A 25294-nucleotide genomic window follows, 5' to 3' on the forward strand; every position below is an offset into this window, starting at 1 on the left:
GCGAAACGTTTCAAGTCACCATCTTTAAAATCTCAACCGAGGTGACTCTGGGATGGTGTACGTTTTCTTTTGGTTATTATGTTTGAAGAGCACCCTACAAATAGTCGAGTCATCACGTCTCCCTTCAAGGACACTGGATGGCAGCCGACGTCCTTCGTAATGGCCGCAAGGTTGGCGGAAGATCCAGATAACATCGTCGTCTCGTATTCCCTTCACCAAAAAGAGCATTCACTGTTTTGCTTGTCTTTGTGCGTCTTCGCTTCCCAAGCCGACGAGGGACCTCCACAATGGGACGTTTGCGTCTCGGTATCGTCTTCAGCCCCCATCCCTGCCCGTCAGGTGGACGTGCCGCGAGCGCGTCAGATTGATATCAGGTTGTCGGGACGCCGCCCTCCGCAGGTTTTCCGTTTCAGCGGCGACAATAGTGCCGTCTATCCTGCGCCGCTAGCGAAATGTCAGCTAGCGTCCGCCGCCCTCGTCCTTGTTCATTGAAAGGGAAACGCCCCCCGGGGCTGATGGGTAAAAAAAACAAAAAATTCTTCTCTGTGTACATGCGGTACATGATGTACCCTAGGATTAAGTTCCCGTCTCTTGCTTTCACCTTGCAAATCATTTGAATGAGTAGCTACGATTTGTTTTTTTTTCCAGGTGTGCGCAATCAAAAGGGGGTGCGCCATCTTACTCGTTGAGATCTGGAAGGGGGTGTCTGATTTAAAAGATGTTTGGATTTTGTATTTATGTAAATTTAAGGTTTTTTCAGAGTACATTCAAGTGAGATGGCTGGAATGTTGAATTTAAGTGTGACCCAAACGTGTCACTTATCGGGTGAAGCGGCCGGATGGCCACCAAACATCTCCAACGAACGGCGGATATCAGAGAGGAAAAAAAGGGGAAGGGAAAGAGGAAGTGGCGAGCTGGTGAGAGGAAGCGAGACCAGCGAAACATCTGCTGTTGTTTTTTTATCAAGCCGGTTTTCGTTGTCTGTTTTGCTCGCTGGTGGGTCGGCCTTGACTTTAGCATGGAAGGAGAAAGCGAAGCGCGTTGGAGAGGAACAAAAAGGAGGATAAGAAAAGGGGAGATGGATGAAAAGCCCCCTTCTGACTCACTGTGACCCACATTCATTTGCACAGCTTGTATCATGTGTGTGTGTGTGTGTGCGTGTGTGTGTGTGTGTGTGCGCGTTTGTGTGTGCGTGTGTGTGTGTGTGTGTGTGTGTGTATGTGTGTGTGTGTGTGCGTGTGTGTGTGTGTGTGGGGAGTGGAGTGGGGGGGCTCGCTCTGTCTTGGCAACGGGCAGCTGCTGTGAAAGAATCCAAGCGCTCTGCCAAAAGCAGTGAAGGAGAGGAGGGGAGGCAGGGAGGGAGGGGGTGGACACTAGACCCCCTCCACTTCGTTGCCCTTGGTGACAAGCGCTCAATGAACACCACCGAAACGGAAAGACAGGCAAAAAGCAAGCAAGCTAGCAAAACTGTGAATGTCAAAATGTTGTTTGGAAAAATGCTGCTTGCTCTCTTGACACGAAATTTTGCAATTGCCTCAATTTCCACTTTGCTGCCTATTTTCTGTGCCCTTAATCTCATTTTGGATAGTTTCTTCAATTTTCTCTGAAGCAAGCCTCAGTTCTGGTTTTTCCGATGTGCACCGAGTCGACACGAAACTATTGAATATGAATTTGGGGTGTCACGTCAACAGGCACTCGGTTTTGCATGGAATACACTTTGCGCTATTCCAGAGAGAAACTAAAGCGGTTGGCTTGGCACGGCTTTGGGTGGCAGCAGCTGCGTCTCAATCAGCGAGCGACGTGAAAGGAGAAGCGGTGGAGGCTTTTTAATGGGCCATTTGATTGCCGCCCAGACGTGCGGCCTCGCCGTGGATGAATGCGGTGGTGACATCATCACAGAGCCGCGGGTCAGCTCGGCGGGCAGCTGACTGCCGCTGGCCCGGCGGGAGAAAGAGCCCTTTGAGCCCAACGCCGTTGCACCCCGAGTTCATTAGCAGTCAGGCCGACTCGCCCCCCCCACCCTTCCCCCATGGTAGCGCCAAACATGTATCAGCATGCGCAGACACACAGGACATGGCATAACAAGGCGGCTTTTTCTCTCAGGGAGCCACTCAATCAAGCTTTGTTCTTTTAAGGCCTGGGAATTTTCCCTGCAAACCCCACCCCCAAACGGGGGTTTCGTCAATAAACGATAAAAGTTGGAGGCCAAAACATCTCTCTCTCTCTCTCTCTCTCTCTCTCTCTCTCTCTCTCGCCAGTCTGGTTTTGGCCTCTTCTTTCCGGCTAATCATCGCTACACTCGCTGCGCTTTTCCCGCCATTTAGTGCCGATGGAGGCCAAAGCCGCAAAGAACATGATAGTCGTGGAACCCAACACACCCCACCACTCGCCTTTCCCACCTTGGAATGCATTTCTGCAGCGCTGCACTTTTTCCACGTCCGTCCATCCATCCCGGAATGGACCCCACCCACCCACTCACTTTTGAACCGCTTCTTGCCAATACATTTAATCCATCTGGATTGCCTGTTTATTTGCCTGCGAAATGATGCCCAGATTGGCAATTGTGCAACGTGGCGTGTGGACAAAACCACACAGACATACACACACCCGCGGACTCACGCACACGCACGTGCAGACACACATGCACGTGCGTGCGCACACACACACAAACACACGCACACACACACACACACACACACACACCGCCAAGCGAGTTGCACACTGCTGTAGGGTGGTAAGAGCCATCAAGGGAGAAGAATAAACCGCTAAAAGACAAATGTCTAAACTCAGATCTGACATCAAGTCAGCCGAGCCCTGGCAAGTCATGGTTGTCACACACTCCTGAAAAACAGCAAAATGTTTTGGTGAAAAGTGTTGTGATGACCGGTAAACAGATTCGCAAATTTTTACTTTTGTATTTACACCAAAACAGGTGATTGTTACATTTTGATGTATGAAAAAAAAACATCTTCAACTCGTGCTGGGATGGCTGGGCCAAAAGGGGGCAGGGGGGGGGGGGGGGGGCTGAGTCAAGAAAAACAAGTGAAAGGAAGATAAAAGAGGAAGAGTGGAGGGGGAGGAAATAGGGGAGATAACTCGAGTGTGACCTGCATCCCGACAACGCCACCCCCACCTCCCTTGTGATAACTCTTCCAGCGCCCCCCGGTGGTGGCCTCCCAATGCCTCAATCAAATAGATTCAGTCGACCTGCGGCGGTGACACAACAGCGCCAGCATCTCCTCACCCCGCTTACGTAAAGACATCAAGAAGTAGGTTAGTGCCTGAATTGGCGTGGACCTAATACGCTGCCAGGAGGAACGCCTTGCGTAACAACGGCAAGCTGCGTCACGCACGAGAACACGTCGTGATCCTTTTTCATCCATCCCTTTTCTATCATCAACTATTCAAAATGCTTCCACCAAATCAGGCCAGCTCACGAGATGACAAACGAGTATCAAGCGCCACGGCTACTAGCAGAACCGCAAAATTCCCCGTCAACCTTCGTTAGGCCGCACTTTGCTTCCTGTTTTGGGATAAAAGTCTGTTTGCCAGCACGAACAACAGGCAGGACTTTGATAGCATATCACGAGCGTTTGATGGGATATTTTGTCGGCGCAGATGTGAAACGCTGAAGACTGTTGAGGTGAAAGTTTGTTTGAACAGATAAGGAAGTGAGGGGGCGGTGGGGTCGGGGGTTTACACCTGTCACTAACACAGCGCCGTCTATTCGTAGCATGTGTGAACTAGGCAGCTTGCTTGCTTTTAAGTCAGAAAGTCCACAAAAAGACTTATGGAGGTCAATAACTGGCACAATCAATTACACCGAATTAGCAACATGCTCAGTGGTTAACTGCAATTAGCCACACCTAGCTTGACAACAACAATCGAAACTAGACTTAATTGCCCGTTAATCAACACCCACACACATGCCCAACTGCTGAGTCAGCGCAAGTTTTAAGAGGAGCCTCATGAAAATGGGAGCTTTTCAAGAACTCGGCAGGTGGTGTTATGTTATGCTAAAATTAGCCTGTTTATGCGCACAATTTTTTTTTTAAGCTCCACGGGGTCTTTTCCCAGCCGCTGCCGGAGTCGGAGCAGGTTATATGCTCTGGCTACAGTGAGGAAGGAGCAACATAATGGTCTCATTTACTCAATCGCACACTCCGACCTGCAGTCGGGATATGGGGAAAAAGTCTTGAAAAAAATTAGCGAGCCAAGTGAGGCAGCGCTCAAAAGTCCTCATGAGAATAAATCCTCGCAAGTGCGCAATTTCAGCGATAAACGTGAGGAACTAGCGAATGACCGCTCTCCTGGGTTCTGGAGGGTCCAGATGGGCTGCCGGGCGGGATGATCAGATGGCCCACATTCTTGTGCGAATATAAACCCGCGCGGGCATTTTATCAGACATGGGTGGTCCGCCGACTCGAACCCGAGGACAGGCCAGAGAGGGCAGAACGCGCCAACTGTCAGCGAGCGGACATCAAAAGTCGGAAGGCACGCGGTCGAAAGGTGACCCATGTTCCAGTCTGGCTCGGCACATGTTTGGGTGCCCCTCTTGCCTTCCAAGATCACAGCCGCGCCGTAACCCACACGCCCGGCATACGGTCCCCAAGGAGCGATGCCAATACACTTGCATTCCTGACGTCTCGGATCACCGGCGAGGTCGTGTCGTAAACGCGGCGGTGGGGTGACTTTGGGGGCAATTGCGAGCGGGCGGACCCCCCAACCTGCAGACCTTGTGAACTACGCAACACCAGTCTGACCCCGTCCTTCAATGCTAAGGATGTAGACCTACACAACAAAGATGTTGATAGCCAGATCGTAGATCTCTACTTTCAGGACATTGACCTCTAAAACCAGGACATAGACCGAGCCGCCATTGTCTAGATCAGGCAGCTTGTGACCGAGTTGTTTTTCCAATTACAGAATGAGGTCAGCGACAACGAGGAACCGAGCCTGCATTTCCAGTTTTGCTCTGTCAGTCATTGACAAAGTGCAACAGCGACGAAGGTAAAAAGCTCAAAGGCGTGTCGGCCATTGTTTGCCGACACCAATCAATCACTCCACCAATCAGTCATCCAGCGGTGACACAAAAGCCAAAGCCAGAAAGGCCCACAGGAAGATTAGCCCCACCGCCGCATCTCAGCGGCCCGTCTGGCCACCGACTCTCGGCCAATCACGGACGATGCTTCACCGAGATGGACGGCCATTAAACACAGCTCTGGCGCTTTTGTTTACATAAGACAACAAAAAGATTGCACGACTTCTTTGTGTTGTGTAAATGTTCTCAGGAGGAGTTTAGTGGAGCACACATGTTGGGTGAGAAAACTAGGTGCGGGAATTTAGCTGTTGTTTTACGACAAAAATTTGGCAAGAATCTGAAAGTTTATTACTTTTAAGGCTAATATTTAAAAAGTTAGTTTAGATGTATATGAATATAAATACAGTAAAGGCAAATTTCAACATTTTTAGAGGGGTGAGTGTTCTAATCGCAAATTTTGTCTCGTTGAGTCTGTCAACTACATTGTGGACTCAATTTGATTTTGAATAATTGTTCAGCTCACAAGCCGAAGACGATGACGTTGGTTAAAAAAGAGCAGTTGAGCCTCATGACACAGTTGGATTGTTATCTTGTTTGATGAGCGTAACAAAGACGACAGCTGCCCCAAATGTCAACAAGCGGTTGACGGCAACAGTTGCCAATCTGAAAATCGCCGTTTGCATACCATGACAACATCCCACGTGCCGTGAGGGGCCACGCTAACAAGCGACGAGGTCATCAGAAAAATTATGAGACGAAGGTAGCAAAAGTTGGACTACTACGAGGGAGAAAAAAAAAGACATTTTTATGTTTTTAGTACCACTTTATTGCATCAATAATCCATTCTTATTCTTGAAACATAATGAAAGCCCGCCAAATAAGTTACCCTCATTTGCTTTTGTTGATGTACGACACGATATGCTAAGCGGCAGGATGTATCAGAGGGATTATTTACAGTGCAAACAACATTTGGAATATGCAAAAGACGCTGAAGACCGTTGCACTTAAGCGCGCTGCGCTGTGACCGACCGAGGCGTTTGAATAACTGTCAACAGCGGCAGAGCTGTCCGAGCTGTAGCTTAGCATGTTAGCATGCTAACATTCTACTTATGGGTGCCTTTAAATTATGTACGATACTAATAATGAAATACACACACACAAAAAGAAAAACAATAAGGGTATTTTGAAAAAAAAAAAAACTCAATCAGTCAATACATCTACATATATATAGCTGTAGGCACAATGCGACACTTAGAAGGCAGGACATTGGACAGTCTCTCCAGTCAGTCTACATTCTGCAGTGTACTCCAAGCGCTAGCGGTAAATGGAAACCTGACAACACTGAAGGGGGTTAAAAAAAATTCCCTTGTTGAAACTTGAGCTCAGGTAACAAACGCCCATATTTGGAGTGGCAGGTCCGGGACCCCAGGGGCCACGGCCTATGACTGGACACGTTTGTGACCCAGGTTACACATAAAGCCACTTTATTAGGTACACTTACATTCTAATAACATCCAGAAATTCAATTCACATGTGAAATGTAAAAGGTACAGAAAAGAGCATAATGAAGTGTCCAGTGAGAATACGCATCAACTACTATAGCTGAAGGAAAAGGGATAAAAAGGAGAGGTCGCCATCGTGAGGACAAACATATATAGGACATGCTTTCACCTGCGGTTTATCTTTATTACCTTTACGTTTTCTTGTTCAACATTTTTAGTTGAATACATTTACAAACAAATCATGACAATTGTCTTGAAATAAATTATATGCATTATTTAGTTTGTACAATTAAATAAAAATAGAAGCGATGTGATTTGCCTTACCTGACGACAGTGAGAAGACTTGGGCGGTGGTTCTCCAGGTCCAGCAATGCGGCTGTCAGCATGGTAAGATCACCATTCTGTTCACCCTTAATTTGTCTCGAGGGCTGTCGAATCGACCCTTTTTTGTTGCTAACCGGAGTTTAATAATGTCGGCATGAAAACTGAAAACTACCTGTTCGCCATTGCAGCGTTGCAGTTCAACTGTTAAGTAGCTCCCAATTTCAGCTGCGAACAAAGTTGTATTCAGTAATCTTGTTCTTCCTATCTGCAGATTCATCGCTGCTTAACAAGGCCACTTTCTTTTGGTTAAACTTCATCGGTTTAATTGGTTTAACTTTTACATTTGTAAATATCTAATTCAATCGTCTATATCAGGGGTCGGAAAACCCGCGGCTCCAGAGCCGCATGCGGCTCTTTAGCGACCCCCTAGCGGCTCCCTGGAGCTCTTGCATAAATGCGTGAAAATAGAAAAATGTTTTGTTTTGTTTTGTTTTAATATGGTTTTTAGATGGTAATCATGACAGACATTCTTATGCTGTAGAAAATGTATGTAGTTGTAAATATATTAAAAATACTGAATTTCAGAATGGCGCAAAATTGCGTCATAGCAAGCGACACAGCACATGAGAGTTGTAAACAGGTGTGTGAGTGACGGGCCATGGATTCAAAAGGCAAAAAGAGCAAGATTTCTGACGAGAACAGAGGCTTTAAGAAAGAATGGACTCAACGATTTGCTTTCATTGCCAATGCTGAAGGATTGCCTGAATGTTTGATTTGCAATGAGAAGTTTTCAAATATAACCAGAGCAATTTGGAGCGACATTTTCAGCTAAAGCATGCTAAATTTGCTGCCGATCACCTAGTTGGAACTGAGAGGAAAGGTGCAATTTGAGAAACGAAAAAACAGTTTCAAGAAGTGGATTGCATCTCCAAACTCTACTACGGCAAGTTTTGTTGCAGCCCGGGAGATAATAAAGCGCGTAAAACCATTGACCAATGGCGAGCACATGGAGGATTCGTTCGTTAAAATGTCAGAGTGCCTATTTTCGGATTTCAAAAACAAAAACCGATATCATTAAGAAAATTAAAGACTCTCTCTGCAAAAACAGTTAAGTAATTTGAATGGCAAACAATATCACCGATCAGCAAATCAAGGACATCAATTCCGCTCCAGCTTTCTCCTGTGATGAGTCGTGTGACGTCACCGATATCAGATAGCTCTGCTATGCAGGTACGTGAACTCTAATGGGCCGCAAGAAGAAATTGATAGCACTAAAAAAGGCCAAACACGGGGGGAGAAGAACTGCGAGGCTGTGCTGCAGTTTTTAAATGAGAACTATACACTGGCCACCTGATTTCAGTCGCTACAGACGATGCACCGAGTATGAGCGTCGCAAAGGTTTGTGACTTTACGACAGAAAGCATTGGATCGCAATTTGCTTGCATTCCATTGCATATTGCTCCAAGAGACGCTGTGTGCGTAAGCATTCCCACCGGAGTGTATGGAGGTAATGAACCTTGTCATCCATATTGTGAACAAAATAATCGCAAAAGCATTAAACCACCGCCAGTTCCGTGGATTGCTAGATGAAGTTGACAGCGAATATGGCCATCTCCTGCTGCACAACAAAGTCCGCTAGCTATCCAGTGGCGACATTTTGCGTCGCTTTGTTGCTTTGTATTTCAAGATTCAAGAATTTTGATTGGCCATGTTTGAGCGTGCCAAACAGGAATTTGACTTCGGTACATCACAGCCTCTATTCAACATTTAGGTGACGTTACAACACTCAGGACATGTGCGAAAATGTACAAATATTCTCAAACATCCCCTGATTTTAAACTTTTGTTTGTAGCCTACCTAATTGACAGTCTGTTGCCTTATAAAAAGCTTTTAAATTTTTGCGGCTCCGGACAGGTATGTTTTTTTTAATATTTTTTGGGGGTCAATATGGCTCTTTGAACATTTTGGGTTGCCGACCCCTGGTCTAAATCGTTGAAATCACCCCAACAATTTTTTATTGTTAACATTTGAGAATTTTGTTTTTGGCCTAAATAACTTGACAATTTCTTTTACCCTTTTTTTTACGTTTTCACAATATTTGTACTTTTATTTGTAAAGTTTTAATTTTTATTACTTTTCTTCACTTTGACTTCTACTTTGACATCAGTCTAAAAATTTTAGCTCTAATTTTTTTACTTTTCATTTAAATGACCCATTTGTAACCATTTCTGTCTTTGTCTTTACAATTCACTGCACTGATTTTTACATTAAGATTGTAAAGTTAATTTGAAATTTTGCAATGAGCTTTCTAAATTTGTGAATTGTCACTTCTTGCCAACGAGTTGTGACGCAAGCTATTGGCTTTACATGTTTTATTATTGCTTTTTCCTCCAGTTTTTTTGTTTTGTTTGTTTTTGGGGGGGGGGGGGCTATTATTGCATTGAAACAACAGGGTGGCGAGGAGCTCAGTCCCACTTGAACAACCGCAGCCTCTTGTCGCCCCGGCGGGTGGCTCTGAGGGGATCGGTCCAGCCGTCATCGGAGCCATCGTGGTAGCGCAGGCGCAGGGTGTTCTGGATGACCAAGCGCTCCACCAGGTAGGCAGCGCAGAACCATGGCACGGCGTACTCGGCTGTCACCAGGCCCATGAAGTTGTAGCTGAACTTGGAGTAGTCCCAGGGGCAGGCTCCGAACCGACGCAGGAGCAGGCCCGTGCTCAGCTCCCATGCATACGTCCACAGCGTGTAGATGACACAGCGCAGCACCACGTTGACGTGGTCGCGCAGCCGCAGGTACATGCGCTCAATGGCCAGGATACAGAAGCCGTAGATGAGCAGCGCCCACATGCTGGTGAAGCCCGGGAACTTCCAGCTGCGGTTCGTTGTGAACTCCCAGCATGCCGTGAACATCACCTCGCACACGAAGCCGTGGATGGCGTACAGGTACCAGCGGCACAGGGCCGGCAGTGGCGATGGCGGCTGCAGGATGGACATGGTCGCCATAGCCACGCGGCTCGTCGACTCGGGGCCCAGGTCTGGAAGGAAGAGGGGGAGAAGTGCCATTGAGTGCTTGGCATGCAGCTTTGGCGTGTGTGTCACTTTGAGTGTGTGTTGGTGCATGTGCTGATGTGCGTGACTTTGTGTGTGGGCCTGGTGGACTGGTACAGGTGTGTGCGCAATTGTCAGTGTGCATGCACTAAAATACATTTTGTGCGGCTTTCATAGAAATATGTAAGTCAGTTGAGAAATTGCTAGGAAGAACATTTTCACGTCTGTTCTTTGGAAGGCCGTATTGTATTTTTACTTTATACTTTGCTGTGGAACTAAAAGGCAAAACGGAGCTTTCTTATGTGAACTTCAGTGATTAAAGCGTATAACAAGTTGGCTTTAGGCCTAACGTGAACCTTTGAACGTGATAGGCAAGTCTACATTCCTTGATGGCAAACTGGTGCTCGTCTTCACTCTAACCCAGAAAGATCATATGGGTTTGTTCACAGGTAATAAGTGCTAAATAGCATAACTTGGATGGATAAATGAATTTTGAGCATTATCACACATTGACATCAGTTACTTACTTCTGTTATTACTCCTAACCAAAATTAGTGGTAGTTATTCAATACAAAATGAAACTGCATCAAAAATGTACATTGTCTTACATTTTTCAAATAACTCATCCCAATGCATAGATAAAGTTGTGTTTGATGTTTTTAAATGAATTTCAGTTTGCTTGTCTTTTTTCTTACCCACCAAAAACTCCAACGGACTGCATCATAGCAAATGTTGAATGGATGGATACATAGTTGGAACTTGAACGCAGCACGGGCGGAGTCTCCATTGCTTTGTACGCAAACGCGTCAAACGCCGATGCGCCGTTCTGTTACACACGCGTGCGCGGATGGCGAGCTCATCTCTGCGGCCCGTTGACAAGCCCTTGAACGTCACGCACGCAAAATACGAGCACGACGCTTAGTCATGCTGTTAATCAGCACTACTAAAGGCCATGACGCCACTAGAACGGGGTCGCGTATTAATGACGTTGGAAGCGCGTGACATAATTCATCTCACGCAAAACGGGATGAAGTCATTAACCGCAGATTACATAAGAGGCACTGCGGAGGGCGCTCGATTTGTGGTTGCGCGTCTGCAACATGTTGCCCCCTCCCCTTCCCCTCCTTGCCGTGCGATGAAAGTGACCTAAAGTGTTTTTCTCAACCAAGCAGATTGCTAATTTGTCTTTACAGGCCAGACTTCTCCCTCCCTCCCAAAAGAGGACAAAACACATGAAGGGCAAATCTATGTTCTCTTTGTATTTTTTAATGACATTATCGAAGCATAGATGCAATACTTGTGAAAAAGGTAGAAAAAACAGCGAGTCCTTCTCAATAAGTTAAACCTCTCTTGGCCAAAAGAGCGCTCAGGCCCGGCAGACAAAACAAGATTCCCATAAAGCGTTTTTTTCATTTTTTTCCCCCCTTAAATTCAAAATGACAACCATAACAAAAAAAAAAAAAAAACAGATAGACGGAGTTAATGCATGTCATGAAATAAAAGTGCATCTCCTCACGGGGGGTTTGGAATAATAACCCATTAAAAAAAAAAAAACATACAAGTCGCAAGTGGCTTATGTTACAGTCCTTCCACAGGATTTTTTTTTAAACTTCACAAGCATTCCTTATGAAACATTTGTCCACCAAAGAAGAGCAAGAAGCGCATTTATAGACAGTAAAAAAAGGAACAATAAACAACAAAAACAAAATATTTTGACGACAAAAGATGCAAGTAATAAACAGTCCTGTACAAAGAATTGGACCGTCAGACGGCTGAAGAAAAACCAAAACAAAAACAATAGGCTCCTTCCAGCTGAACTCAACAACCAAACCTTTTAGTGGAACGTGAGTTCTGGCGCCCTCTGGTAGGGAAAAGACACAAACACAACAACAAACTTTTAGCTTGTAATGACTTGCATGGGTGGCTCGTTTACAAAACAAAAAAATAAATATACAGTCAAACCTCGGTTTTCGACCACAATCCATTCCAGAAGGCAGTTCGAGAAGCAAATCGGTCGAATTCCGAATCTATTTTTCCCATTACAAATAATGGAACTAATTTTAATCCGTTTCAAGACTAAAAAAAAATACACCTTTTATAAGCATTTTTTCATTTGCGCATTTTTGTCCGATCGCGCAACTGCAGCGCACTGCCGAACACGCAACCGTAGCGTGTCGCTGACCGCGCAACTGCACCGCGCTGGTCGCATTATTCACTAGCATAAAAATTTAGAAAATATTTTTAAAGTCCTGATGTACTTTCCAAAATTTAAGTGGACCTCAGTGCGCAGGGATCATAATTTGGTCCGATTACGCAATCGCAGCGTGCCGGGCACTCACTGTCGCATTGCTTTAAGAGCGTCTTTGTGTTTTAGGATGGCTTTACCGCTCCCACTTGCTTTCTTTGGAGGCATGATTAGGGATTAATACAATCCTCAGAGTAACGAAAATACAATAACAACGGAGTCAGCCGGCATCCGGGCCGTGCGGTCGGGTTTTCTTGGGTCCTACCGACTCATCTCGCGAGGTTCGACCTCCAAATTTTGTTTGACAACTGAAGCAAAAAAATCTCCAATTTTTTGTTTGAATTCCGATTTGTTCAAGAACCGGGATGTTTGAAAACCGAGGTTTGACTATTCTTCTTCTTCTTTTTTTTTTTTTTTTTAATTAAAGCCTGGTTTGATCCTTGTAAAAAATTGCAAATCGGCAATGTTAAGCATCGGCAGGGGCTTGGACATTCATTTGTGGAATGTGTAGTGCGACTGACCTGGTCGTTGCGAGTGGCGGACGGAGGAGGTCAGTCCAGTTGGTGCACCTCGTCATGCATGGCGGGCGAGGGCCGGCCCACCTCGCTCATGCGTTTGGCCATGATGTCCCACTGGGGGGTCAAGCCTTTGGATTTGCTGCCTGTCATGCAGCAGCAAACACAATGTCATAATAATGGCACTCTATGTAATTATTAATATGTAGTTTGTTCCATCAACAGAGTATGTTAACCTGGAGTTAGACACGTGCACAACCACTATAGAAATTACTTCATATACTTTATTGAAATAAAGTATACTGTCCTAAGAAAAGCGGTAGCATTCGAAAAGATATTCTTCTAGAAATCATAAAACGTCTAATCTGGGCCGGAAGATTCCCTCGCAACGTAAAGTGTTTCGAATGATTATGGCTTCCATGTCGATCGGATTTTGAATGAACAGCCAATCCATGATTAACCGCTTTCTTTGTGTGGGAGGAGACAGGTTGAAACTCTGGGTCTCTTAGCGTGTTTTCACACCTGGACCCTTTTAAAAGAACCAAAGTCAGGCCTCTTTAAGTGGACCAAAAAGTGGACCAAGAGGAAACAAACTCAGTTCTTTTTGTGTTCACATTGTGAGTGTATTTCAAAGAGGACCGAGTTCTCTTTCTGGTTCAGTTCAGCCTTGATGGGGCCTCAGTCCTCTTTCTGTTCACACTAGGTCCTCTAGAGCTCTCACACTCCCACTGCACTGCATTCTGGGTAGTTTTCAGTTGTTTTTTTCACTTTTATTCTGCAATGTATAGAAGTTCTATCAAAGCCGGCTGCTTTCATTCTCTCAGAAAATTCTTGAAATACTTTCGCATTACGGTGGGTCGTAGATAGTTGTGATTTAATGCTGTCGTCGTTCCAAATTTCCAAAAGACATTCCGTTTCGTCTTCTCCCCAAACTATGCCGCGTCCAGGTGCCGTGGCAGAACTTTGAACGGCACATGCTTCTCTACGTTTACTATTAGAACCACGGTCACGACCACGACTTGCTGCTGCCATACTTTGGATTCTCTGTTCTCTACAGTTTTGTTTTTGCGCCTGCAGTCACGTGACCAATCTACGGCAAGCCAAGGAGGTTACAATACAGTGCAAAAAGGCGAAGTGAACCCAGTGCGCTTTGTGTTCACAATGCAAAGATTAAGTGAACCGTACCGTTGACTTTTTAGCGAACCTGAGGTGGTCTCAGTACGGTTCGTTTTAAAGGGGTCCGAGTATGGTTGGCGCGTTCACATATGCGCAAAAAATGCTGAGTCATCGATCTGAGTTCGCTTCGAGGGCTGAAAGGGACCAAGTGTGAAAACACCCTAAGTTACCTCTCTTTCTGGAATGGTTAACTCAGAGTTTCCCTCATTTCAGGGTTAACTTATTCAGAGTTTTCACATAACGCGCTTTCTGGAATAAGCCTCTGAAAGTTCAACGAGGATAGACTAGCAGCCTCCTCCTCTTCGTCTGTGCCGTTACCATGACGACATGGAGGGTTGCCTCGGGCGTAAAGTGAGCGAGGCCAAAGCCGTCCTCTCTTGATCTGTCAGTCTGTCTCTTCTCCCCCTCTCCGTCAAGTCCACCGAGGACGGTCAAAGTAGGACACCGCTAACAACCCGACTCTCAAACTTTGCTCAGCATTGGGCCTTCACGCCGCTGCTTTTAATGCTTCTACCAAAAATAAAGCGTCAGTCAGCTCAACGAAGAATTGAGTCGGACTATTCAAGATGAAACATGAATGAAGTCAGCATTTTCTTACAACACAGAGCAAAAAATAAAAACACGAATAATAAAATGGCATTTTTCTCAGGACAGGAGGGACTCACCGTCCAATCCATTGTGCTGTTCATAGCTGCGCTTTCCCAGGATGGTGGGGGAGCCGTTGTTGAGGATGGGGGAGGACTTGATGGGCGTCAGGCTGCCCGTGGAGATGGACGCCACCCTGGCGGGCGCCTCCACTTTGACTGGACGGGGATGTGCTTCTGTCAGCAGGAAAACAACGCACATTGATTTTCGGATCAGCATCGACTTCAACACAAGGCTTGGTTTCTCGATGTGCCGGGAAAGGCGAGTGTCGAAGCGAGCGTACCAAGATACTGAACCACCGACTCCAGAGGTTTGCGTTCTGTTGGTTTGAGCGGCGAAGGCTTGCCGGGATCTTTATCTGGCAACCGTAGCGCACCTGTGGAGATGTGACGGATTAGAAAGGCGCAATACTCCCCTCCAAAACATAAGCAGTGCTTTGGCACCATCCGGTGGCATTGTTGTGCTACGCAACCGTGTTGAACTGAAAGGAGGAGTTTCGTTTCATCCAAAGAAAAAGTGCTTTGTCGCCATTTTGTGGCAATTTGAGGACTGGCAAATTTTTGCTAGTCGCGAAAAAACATCAAATATTACATTCAGCCTTGATGGCGGCCGTGTTGACGGGGAGGTAGGGGTGGCGGCCCAGGTAACGGGGCTTGATGATGTCTTGGCAGAGGCGGCGCGCCACCCTCGTCAGGGCGGTGGTCTGCAGGTAGAAGGCCTGCCGCGTCTTGACGGCAAACTTGGGGCTGCTGCTGTGCCGCAGAGGCACGCCGTGAGGGCTCTGAGTGCGACACAGAGGACGTGAGGCCCGTCGCACGGTGGGACCCATGTCACACATCTGCGTACCATGCTGCTGCGGTTGGGTCCGGGTCGCTCCCCGTCCAGCCTGGTGGGCATCTTCAGCCCGCCGTACTTCTTCCAGTATGTCCAGCAGGAGGCGCACAAGCGACACTGCATGTTGGGTGGACCCCACGAGTACCACTGGTAGGAACTGTTGGCTGCGCATACACGTAAGTCGTGAGCCTCCTTTTATGGTGGGGGTCAAAGTGAGTTGAGTTTATGCAGTCCCCTCCGACAGTATTGGAACAGCGAGCTCAATTCTTTTGTTTTGGTTGTAAGCTAAAGCTGAATATGGTTCATTTTTTGATTTCATGCTATTTGCATTGAGATGTTTTCAAAAACTCACTTGTCACGTGTTTCGTCATTTCTTTCTTGGCAAATCTCACCGACACGCACAAGGTGAAGGACTTACTGTAGCAGCTTTCACAGGCTCGTGCGAGTGGCGGTGGGTTCTGCCCCGGACCCGGCAGTCCCGGGTGTCCGGGCGCTGTGGCTCCGGCTGCTCCGTTGACCAGGGCCACGGGCTTTGGGTTGTTGCTGCTCAGCTGGTTGGGGTTTGGCTTGTTACTGCAACAGGAGCGCAAAATGCACGTGGACAAGGTCGATACGGTCAACATGCCGAGCGACAGATAAATAATGCAGGTGTCAAGTGATCGTAAACTCACTAGTTGGGGATGTAGACCTGCTTCAACTTGCTTTCGGCCTCGGCTGCCTTTAATCGTTTCTGTAAGTCAAAAGGAGAGCGAGGCCATTATGTATTCGTGCATACGGCTTGTTTACTCATACAATTTGTTTTCACAAGCACATTTCAGCAAAAATATTTTTAATGTCGAGTCGTCTCACGTATAGACTTGAAAAGGCAACATTGGTGCCTGAAGCAAGGTTGGGAAACAGTTGCATCTGAAAACAAGTCAAATCTGTGCCATACTGTCTTCAACTGAAGGCCTTGGAGCAACACAGTCCAAATGTTCCTTACAGATGATTCAAGCATTATTCTTTTTTTTTTTTTTTACCTGCTGCACATATCTGTCAGTGGTCTTCCACATGTAGTAATACTCGATGATGCTCGTCAGGGACTTCCAGGGTAACTGGGAGGGACAAAGGGGGCAAAACGTCAAACGTACGAAGGGCCAAGAAGGGACTCAAGATGAGCGGCACTGACGGCAAGTGGCCACCAGGTGGCAGAGTGATGCACACAATCACAACATTTAAAGAGGCTTCTTTCCCATTTTGTTTGTTTCTCATCCATTTCATTTCATCGTGAGTACCATCTACTCACAAAATCCTGCTGGATGTCGGTGAAGTCCTTTCCGTATTTCTCCAGCGCCTCCTCGAACAGGTTGGCCTCGGAGGCGCTCCACTCTTCCATCTCGTCGCGACACAGAACCGGGCCGCCCTGGGGCACCAGCGCTGCGATGGCCCGCGTCACGTCGTAGCCCGTGCCGTGCAGTGTGTCCATGGCGTGGAACTACACGCCGCAGGATGTGAGACAGATGTGTGTGAGATGGGAGTAAGTGAGAGGAGAACATTCCAGCAGTGTTGCTTTGCCACCAATCACCAATGTTTTTGGGTGCGCTCACCAAGGTGATGTCTCTGGAGGCTGCGGCGGCGCTCATGTGAAGGCTGGGCTGGCGCACGGAGCTGCTGCAGTCTAAGGCTCGGGCAAATGTACCCACCGACCTAAATAACAACAAAAAATTCGAAAGATGTTTTCTTCATTTGGAGATTCATTTTAGGGCATGTGTCAGTTCAGTGAGAATGTAATGGAGTGTTATGCTGAACTTTTTTCAAGAGTGAGTAGCTTTTACAATGGTACTCTTATGTGGAAACATTGCAAGGTGACTTGCTCAACCTTACCGAGCGACCACCAAAAACTGGTCAATCTGCTTCTCCGTCAGCGAACTGCTGGGCTCCCAGATCTTCTCCTCCAGTTTCTCCAGGTCCCTGGCATCCTCCTCACCTACACACACACAAAACATTACCAACAACATTACCATTAATAACTATCCAATCAGATTTTTTCTGATGTTTTGCATTTTGAAAGTCAGAAGCACAAACCTGTCGGAGCGTCAAACTAAGTGTAAAAAAAAAAAAAAAAAAAAGCAATTAAAGTGGCTTTAATTAGCTAGCTCGGCACCCCCCACCCGTCGTGCGCTAATTGCAATCCCACCTGCTATGAATTCAATTTTGTCTTTAAGCCCCACTAAACACGGGAGTAAATGCTCGTCGTGAACTAGTAATATAAAATAGTTTAAAAAAAAAACATCCATAATCATGAGGTAGAACAAATCAGGCAGACATGCAAACAAGGGCGCCAACAACTAGCGAGAGCAGCGGGCCCACCTTCGTTGAGCAGGTCAGTGATGTCGGCCTGATACTTGTTGCCCACCCGGATCTCGCCCTTGTCGGCCAGCAAGGTCTTCTGCTGGGGGTCGTACACCAGCGAGTAGAAGAAGGCATCCTTGGGAAAAAGTGACCAGTTGTCCTTGAGGTGAGTCTTATTACTACACGAGGGTGGCCGTGCCGACTGCTGTGTGTGACGAACACACGCACCTCTCTGTCCAGGTACGACTTGAGCGCTTCTGTCTCATTCAGCAGCGTCACACAACATTTCCCTCTGGAGGAGAACGACACGACACCACATGAGAAGGCCACCCCTGCATTCATGGCGTCCGTATTTGGGCGTACCTGATATGCGTGGCCGGGAGGGACTCGAGCTGGCGGGATAAGAAGAGCTCCCTGTGTCTGAGCTGATGTTTCTGCTTCTCGGGGAGGTCGGTCATCTCGGGGTTCTCCATCTCCTCCTCCAGCTCCCCTGGGAAAGGAGAAAACCGGGGAGGGTAAACATCAGCTATAGAAACAATTCAAAGTACGTCACTTGTTTTTTCCCACAATTTATGTTAGAGTGGGGAGGGGGTCAAGTGGAGTCAAATATTTGGGGGTCTCTAACATTTTATTGTGACGACATATTGCCCTAATCAGTTTAAGATGATAGCCCTCGGATTATATACGAAGTGGGGTGAAGGAGGTGAGGGGGAAAAATGAGGTGAAGCTAAAATAGCTCAAATAAGAGTTGCGGCAATAGCGGCGGAACATTGGACGAGGGGAGCAATGTGTCAAGACAGCGGGAGGGCGAGGAGGAGGAAGAGTAATAGAGAAATCTGGTGGGAGCGGGAAAGCAAAAACATGCGAGGGAGAGTAAAAGAGAGCAAGATATGTTGGAGAGACTACGAGAGAAAGATATGTTGGAGAGACTACGAGAGAGAGAGAGAGCGCGCCAGTACGTGATCCAATTCATTTGGAGTTTCATTAGAGGCCAGACAGAGCCAGCCAGTCGCAAGGCCCAACAAAAGCAATCAAGGGATTCTCACAAGCGGGGATGTGTGGCCAAAATCAATACACGCTCTCACACACGCACACACACCGTCACGCACACACAAGCACAGAGTCACACACTCCATTCAAGCTATCATCGAGCAGCTAATTATTACCCGATCTTATTGAATCAAAAATGAAATCAAATAGGAAGTGAGATTATGACGAAGTGAGACAAGTGGCAACAGCGGCCGAGCAGAGGACAGGCCAATCTTGCGCGCACCCTCCTGCGCAAATTGCCCATCCGTCTCATCTGTCAGGGCCCATTATCAATTATTGACGAATGAGGTCGCCTTACAAGGAGCCTTAACGAACTCACTTCACCTCAACGACAAGGCAAGAGGGGATGTTTTGTGTCAGGTATCGGCGAGCGAGCCTGAACCGACTCGCAAACTGTGCATTTGATTCACGCCGAATTAATTAGCTGCCTAAACCGGTAGCTCTTTAACCACTGACTGGACCAAGGACCATATTTCCTGTAGCAGAGTTATAATAACAATATTGACCGCTAGCAGATAGCAGACATTGCTCAAGAGCGCAAATCATGGCTTCTTGCAGCCTTGATTGTTCTTGGTATAGTCTTGGGCTGTACTACGACCCGAATTATGACATATGTGGCGAAATTCAATGTTTCCCAACAACAACAAAAAATGTCGTCCACGTCCATGTGACGCAAATGGACTAACTCAAATCATGTCATTCTAAAAGAACACCACGAGCTAATAGCGTTAGCTCAAAATAAAAGCAGGCTGTTTTTTTTAACGGCGCTGTGCCAGATAGTTTGGTGAGGCACTTCCAGACAGATATCCACGGCTGCATGGGTGTGGGCTACATCCTGTGTGCGTCTCAGCAGCCCAGTGTGTTGGTGTGTGTGCGTGTGTGTCTGTGTATGTATGTGCGTGTGTGTGCGTGTGGCCGCATGGGTGGTATGCTTGCGTGTGCTGCACATGTGTTTACGTATCCGTCACAAAAACGGCTTGTGGGTAGCTTTAATTCAGTGTCGCTACGGACCAGTGGAGGACGGCGGCCAACTGCGTGTGTGTATGTGTGTGTCAATGCGCGTGTGCTGTGAGTCATCGATCAACTATTTTGCTTGCACAAATTCAGAGTGCTCCCTCGATGGCGCCTCAAGAAGCCCCGCCCACCCAGGGTCAAAACTTTTACTGACGGATGAAATGCTGACCGCTCGTACCGTGCTGGCGATTTCTCATTAGCTCTTTGTTTTTTATAGTTCTCCCTCAGCGCCAAGCAGCCAGGAAGCCATTCAAAAGACCGCCAGCACCACACTGGCTCCAAGAACCACTATGCGAGTACGCAATGAAAGGCAAATATGCACACGCAGACTTGTCCTCGTATTGCCACCAGAGTAGCATGTGGAAGGAAGCCCCGGGAGGATGACGGGACGGAGTGGTGGCGCTCGCTTGACTTTTGGAGGCCGGAGTTACGCTCGGTCACTCACTGGCGTGCTTGTCGGCCAGGGCGATGAGCGTGCTGGAGATGTCCCTCCGTCTGTAAAAGCACACCACTTTGGCCTCCACGTTCCCATTGGCGGTCTGCAGAGGAGAGACAATCAGCGTTACCATAGCAACAGGCGGTGCCGTCGTGAACGCAGACGATAGATGAAGACCCATTTAAAAAAAATATATAAAAAAAAGAGGCTGAATTTTAAGTTTGGCTGGAAACACATTGTGAGGCAATTTGACTCCCTGAAAATTACAAGCAGCGTCAACACATCAATTTTGAGTGTTGCCATTCACTGTGACATTTAAAACGTGCAAAATGGCCTCAATGTATTGATTTTTTTATGGGTTGGGTGGGCAGTAAAATAATTAAGTGCATAAAAAAGCAATAATGGTCATTTAGACATTGATCTGTGGCCCACGTACGTGTAAATAAAGTGCACTGCGAAAAGTATTGACACTGACACGGAGCTTCTTGTTATGGGCAAATACGCCAGACTCATTTCTTTTGTTTACGTTATGAGGAAACCTTTTGACCTTCGAAAAAAATATATTCTTTAATCATCCTGTGAGAGAAATAAAGAAGATTGCTCTCATTCTAAATTCTCCCCACAGCCGTTGTGCGACTCCACACCTGTAGGAGGCAGTAATGCACGTTAGCTATCGGATGCAGATTTTTTTTATATTGTCACAGCACCACCTTCTGGTTTGAGTCGGTTATTGCGCAAGCAATACGAGTGGACTGCACTGCTGAAAATGTTTTTTTTTTTAAGGTTCCCGAGCATCCGAATAAAAAAGTAAATAAAGTGCCCCCCCCCCCCCTCTGCTAGGCTCCAGACGTAAAAACTAAAAAATCTAACAAGAAACAATAATTAGGGCAGGAATGAAACTTCCTGTCTCGTGTGAGCGAGTGCCTTCGTTCCTAATGTGAAAATGGCGAATGTCGAGACGCGGTAAACCGAGGCCACGGCTGTTAAGCAGCTGTCCCGACGCTGGCCTCTTCACACACGACGGCCTCCGAAAATTGCTTCATTCTCGTTAAAACCGCCCGAGTGTTTTGGGTGGGCGGGATGGAGCGCGACTCCGACCGCCAGTTAATTATTTAAAGAGTCACATTCTGGAAGGAGGCGGGACGTTAAATCAGCACCACATCGATCAATAAATAAATAAATAAATAAATAAAACACATGCTCACCTTATTCAACTCCTCGATCCTCCTGATCAGCAGCGGGTTACTGGACGAGTTCTCAAAATAAACATAATCTGCGAGGGGGGGTTCAAATTGGGAAAGAGGAACAAGAGCAAAAGACGCATTAGTCATCTTGAACCAAGTCGTCTTTGAAAAACAGACCATTTGAATTTAAACTCATATCAAGAGCCATACGTTATCTCAGGACTCGCACATGTCACAGTTCCCTGCCGTGTGTGCGTGCATGTGCGTGTTTGGCGCTGGCACGGGTCCAGACCCATCAGAGGCTTAGCGCTCACCGGGACATCCCCGCAGGCCCCCCAGGCTTGGTGAGCCGCCCGCTCTTAGTTCGGCGTGCGTCTTGGCCGAGCGCCGTCGGATTATACCCCGCACACTTGGTCGGGTGCCCGGAGAAAGCGAGTGTTCGCCTGGCGGGCCCCCCGAAATGCAGAAAAGCACACGCCCCTCCCCCACCCGAGTCACCCCCGGGGCGACGATGTACTCAAGCCACTGCCGCCGTTTGTGTAATACAGAACGGCGACAGAGTGCAACGTTACAGATGCCATGTCTGGACCGACCACAATCCGACTAAAATTACAACTATTTTTTGTGAAGTTTGGCAAATGTCCTCTATTTCATTATTTATTCTGGTAAAATTTTGTTTTGAGATTTGTGAACACGCCAGGTCAATTCCCATTCAAATTGTTTGGTCCTTTTTGTACGAATCAAAGCGTGAATCACATCACTGGGGCACAAGTCCACTCATTGGACTTTTCTAATCCAAACCGAGAAACAAAAATAAAGAATGCAGACGTTTGCCCGTGACAGCTCCATGGGAGCCATGAAATCATGAGCCAGTTGAATTTGGCGCCAAAAAGGTAGTGGCGCCAGGTTGTCCTATTTGTTCCCGAGCTGGGAAACCAAGTAGTCATGAAGGGGATGTGTGAGAAGTTGTAAGAAGTGGCGAGGCAAGCAGGGGCTGCTGGGAGTTTCCGCCACGTGAGAGAGCCTGCGGGCCGAGCGAGCAGCGTCGCGCCGTCTCTCTCCGTTTCCCATCATCCCTCCTGCCGCCTCAACCCGGGAAATGAAAGCTACCCCCCTCCCCCCACCCTGTCAAAGCTTCCAGCTTCCAACATCGACCAACCGGCGGGCTTCCGAGAGCGTGACGTCGAGGTTGGCTTGAGCCAATCGAGGCGTGTCACCAACAGAGACTGCTGAGTTGATTCGAACCAGGCCAGTGAGACAAAAACGGGTTAAACGCTATTTTATGCAGTAAATCAACTTTTTTTTCGAACAGTGAGGTGCTTCTTTATCAAAATTTGATCAAAAAGAGTTTATTATGCAATGGGATGATGTTGACTCAGTCCTGCGTTAGGCCCAATTGCAACACTCAACTGCATCTGGGCCAGCGCGCTATGATCCAATGAGTTCAAACCAGAACGGGTCAGGCAAATCCCATGAATGAGCCAATTTACTTTCCAACGGATGCTCGCCTTTCAACACACGACGGTCATGTAACGAAGTAGCCTTGTTGGCTGGCGACGGAGGTCGTAGCAGAGCCGTGACCACGCCTGCGTGTTAGGGAATTCCGGAAGAACTGGATGTGTGATGTTTAGCACCAGACACCCAACTTCTTGCACCGAAAGCCATCGTCGCCGATCAACAACGTATTTTAAATGTCGTCCCGGCGATGCTTTCGCCTTCAGAGATGAATAACGCCTGCACGTGTGGGAATTCTGGAATGACAGGACAGTGGTAGAAAGTTGAACACATGACCCTCAATCTCTTGCATAGAAGCAACTGTCGCAGAGTAGCCAGACAGCGACTGTCACTGAACGACGCAGCCCCCGCCCCCCCCATGCAGGTGTCCCTAATGTTTTGTCCATCCATTTGAACACAAAGACATTTTTAAATGACATTTTAGTAAACCAGGAATTCCACACGGGAGTTGCTTTGTGTGTAGAGAGGGCGATTATTGGGCGATCCAACCAATAAAGCCATAAGCCAAAAGTAGTTTATAATAACTTTTACCAATGTGGTAGTCGGCGCTCATTGTAAGTTAGACAATAACACGACTCTTTATCGCCACCCGCGAGTCATCATCATGAGGAAGGCGCTCATACCTCCTCCAGGGAGTAAAATAGACGACGAGGAAGAGGAGGACGGAGGAAGAGGACGGAGGAGGAGGAAAAAGACAAATGCATCAACAGAGAATTTACCATGGCGGGTCCAACCGTGACTGACTGACGGACTGACTGACTGACAAACCTCCCCGCTGGCAGCGTCGCCCCCCCACCACCACTTTGTCTTACCTCCGACCCGGTACATGTTGGCCGCCATGGCTGCCCCGCCGGTGCCGAGGGGAAGGACGCTTCCTCTCTCCGGGTCGTGAGGGTGGGTCGGCTCGCCGTCTCCCCGCTCGCCTGCTTCCCTGGCTGTCGGTGGGCCGTGCTGCTAGCTGCGCTGCCGCCGCTGTGTGTTGGAAAATGGTGGCCGGATCAATACGAAACAGACCAGCCTTGGAGACCTTAAAGAGACAGTACACCAAAGCCGAGCTGAGCCGAGTATAGCCGAGCTCCGGCGAGTGGGCGCCGACCTAATCTCGAACTCCAAAACTACAATAATCAAGTTAATAATGATAATAATAATAGTAAAAATAATAATAATACAACGCTGTAATGCATTGCAGTTTAATTAAGTTTTGTCAGTTTAAAAAAACACGTTTGGTGGATCCTATTTTCAATATTTAGCCTGTTCGTCAAGTGTCACGTGACTGATACGTAAACCCCACCTCTTACCAAGTTAGTTCAAATATCAAGTTATCCATCCTCTGCCTCACACGTCGACTTTACATTGACAGATACAGTGCTCTTCGTGATTGCTGGCAGTTCTGGACAAGATGTGCTATAAGTCTTAAAATGAATTTAGTTTTTTTTTAATTGCAGAAGCTTGGGCGTTTCTAGCCCATTTTAGGGGCTCAAGCACCCCCTAAATTAAATCTCAGTACCACTCAAATTTCAGACATTATTTTGCTCTTTTTTTTTTTTTTTAATAATGTCCTTCTTAAACAACATAGAGAGGTATGTTAACATGCAGTCACTACTTTGTTGAATGTTTATATTTTAACAAAATTAGAAGGCATTTTTTAACCAGGAAAAGGTTCTCACTGCATCTTAAATCAGTGCCATTTACCAGGCACTGATCCTAAATCCCTCAGCTCAATGGAGGCACACGACTAGCGCATTAAGACTTAGCCATTTTTAATTTGATTTAGCGTACCTAAGCAGGTGTGTTTACTCTCAACTGTAGCGCAAAACATGACACTTTTGCGACGTTTGCTAGCACTCTTAAAAGCATTTGTCCTCCTCTCCTTGCCGTCGGAATGCTGCGGTCAGAGCTCCATCTGATCTATACCATGTGTAAGCCTCAATTACTGGAGCCTGACACATGGGACTTGGGCCTTGTGGCCACGTGACTGCCAAAGAGCCAATGGCGCACATCCCCTCCGGTCAAGTGTGCAGTCTCAATGTTGGCGCTGTGCCTGCAGCGCTGAGGAGATGCTGTATGGTCTCTTTTGTGAAAATAAACGCAGAAAGACAAGTGGGTTCCACCTTTTCCGTTTATGTGGGTCGCCTATTCCAAGATTACAAATCTGGATTATTTTATTTTACACAAAGGTGCTCCAAACTAGCAGCAAGGGAGATGGAACAGAATGTTTGGCGTATGTACCGTATGTATGGAAAAAAGGCCAACTTTTTTTCCGAAGGTAGTTGTGTGTGTGTGTGTGGGGGGGGGGGGGGGGGGGGGTTAACCACAAAACCAGAACCCAAAGGAAAAAAAAATTTCCGACACTTTTTTTCTCAAAAAATACACATTTTTTCCTTAACCATGCATCTTTCTAACTTTTTTCCTCAATTTCTTCCTTTTCCATCCAT

At 47.1% G+C, this 25294-nt stretch overlaps 2 protein-coding genes and 1 long non-coding RNA gene across 3 annotated transcripts; 1 reads left to right on the forward strand and 2 right to left on the reverse strand.

Annotated features, from left to right (window-relative positions):
• The first annotated feature begins 6486 nt into the window (after window positions 1–6486).
• Window positions 6487–9902, forward strand: LOC137840904 (uncharacterized). Its single transcript, XR_011088076.1, has 2 exons — window positions 6487–6930; window positions 7976–9902. It is a non-coding gene; the product is annotated as an uncharacterized lncRNA (long non-coding RNA).
• On the reverse strand, window positions 9288–10920 carry tmem229b (transmembrane protein 229B). The gene is made up of 2 exons (XM_049741131.2): window positions 10614–10920; window positions 9288–9901 (listed from the first exon to the last, which is right to left on the reverse strand). The coding sequence occupies exons 1-2, from the start codon at window positions 10699–10701 to the stop codon at window positions 9333–9335; spliced, it is 657 nt and encodes a 218-aa protein (XP_049597088.1). The 5' UTR covers window positions 10702–10920; the 3' UTR covers window positions 9288–9332.
• A 240-nt stretch (window positions 10921–11160) lies between these two features.
• mta1 (metastasis associated 1) lies at window positions 11161–23866 on the reverse strand. The gene is made up of 18 exons (XM_049741119.2): window positions 23672–23866; window positions 21366–21433; window positions 20170–20263; window positions 18024–18150; window positions 17889–17952; window positions 17679–17796; window positions 17193–17295; window positions 16916–17015; window positions 16615–16803; window positions 16349–16423; window positions 16001–16059; window positions 15748–15902; window positions 15342–15493; window positions 15087–15276; window positions 14779–14871; window positions 14516–14671; window positions 12681–12820; window positions 11161–11775 (listed from the first exon to the last, which is right to left on the reverse strand). Exons 1-17 carry the CDS (start codon window positions 23697–23699, stop codon window positions 12711–12713), a joined length of 1881 nt encoding a protein of 626 aa, XP_049597076.1. The 5' UTR covers window positions 23700–23866; the 3' UTR covers window positions 11161–11775; window positions 12681–12710.
• Window positions 23867–25294: the final 1428 nt, after the last annotated feature.

This window comes from Syngnathus scovelli, chromosome 14, assembly GCF_024217435.2.
Source record: "Syngnathus scovelli strain Florida chromosome 14, RoL_Ssco_1.2, whole genome shotgun sequence".
NCBI lineage: Eukaryota > Metazoa > Chordata > Actinopteri > Syngnathiformes > Syngnathidae > Syngnathus > Syngnathus scovelli.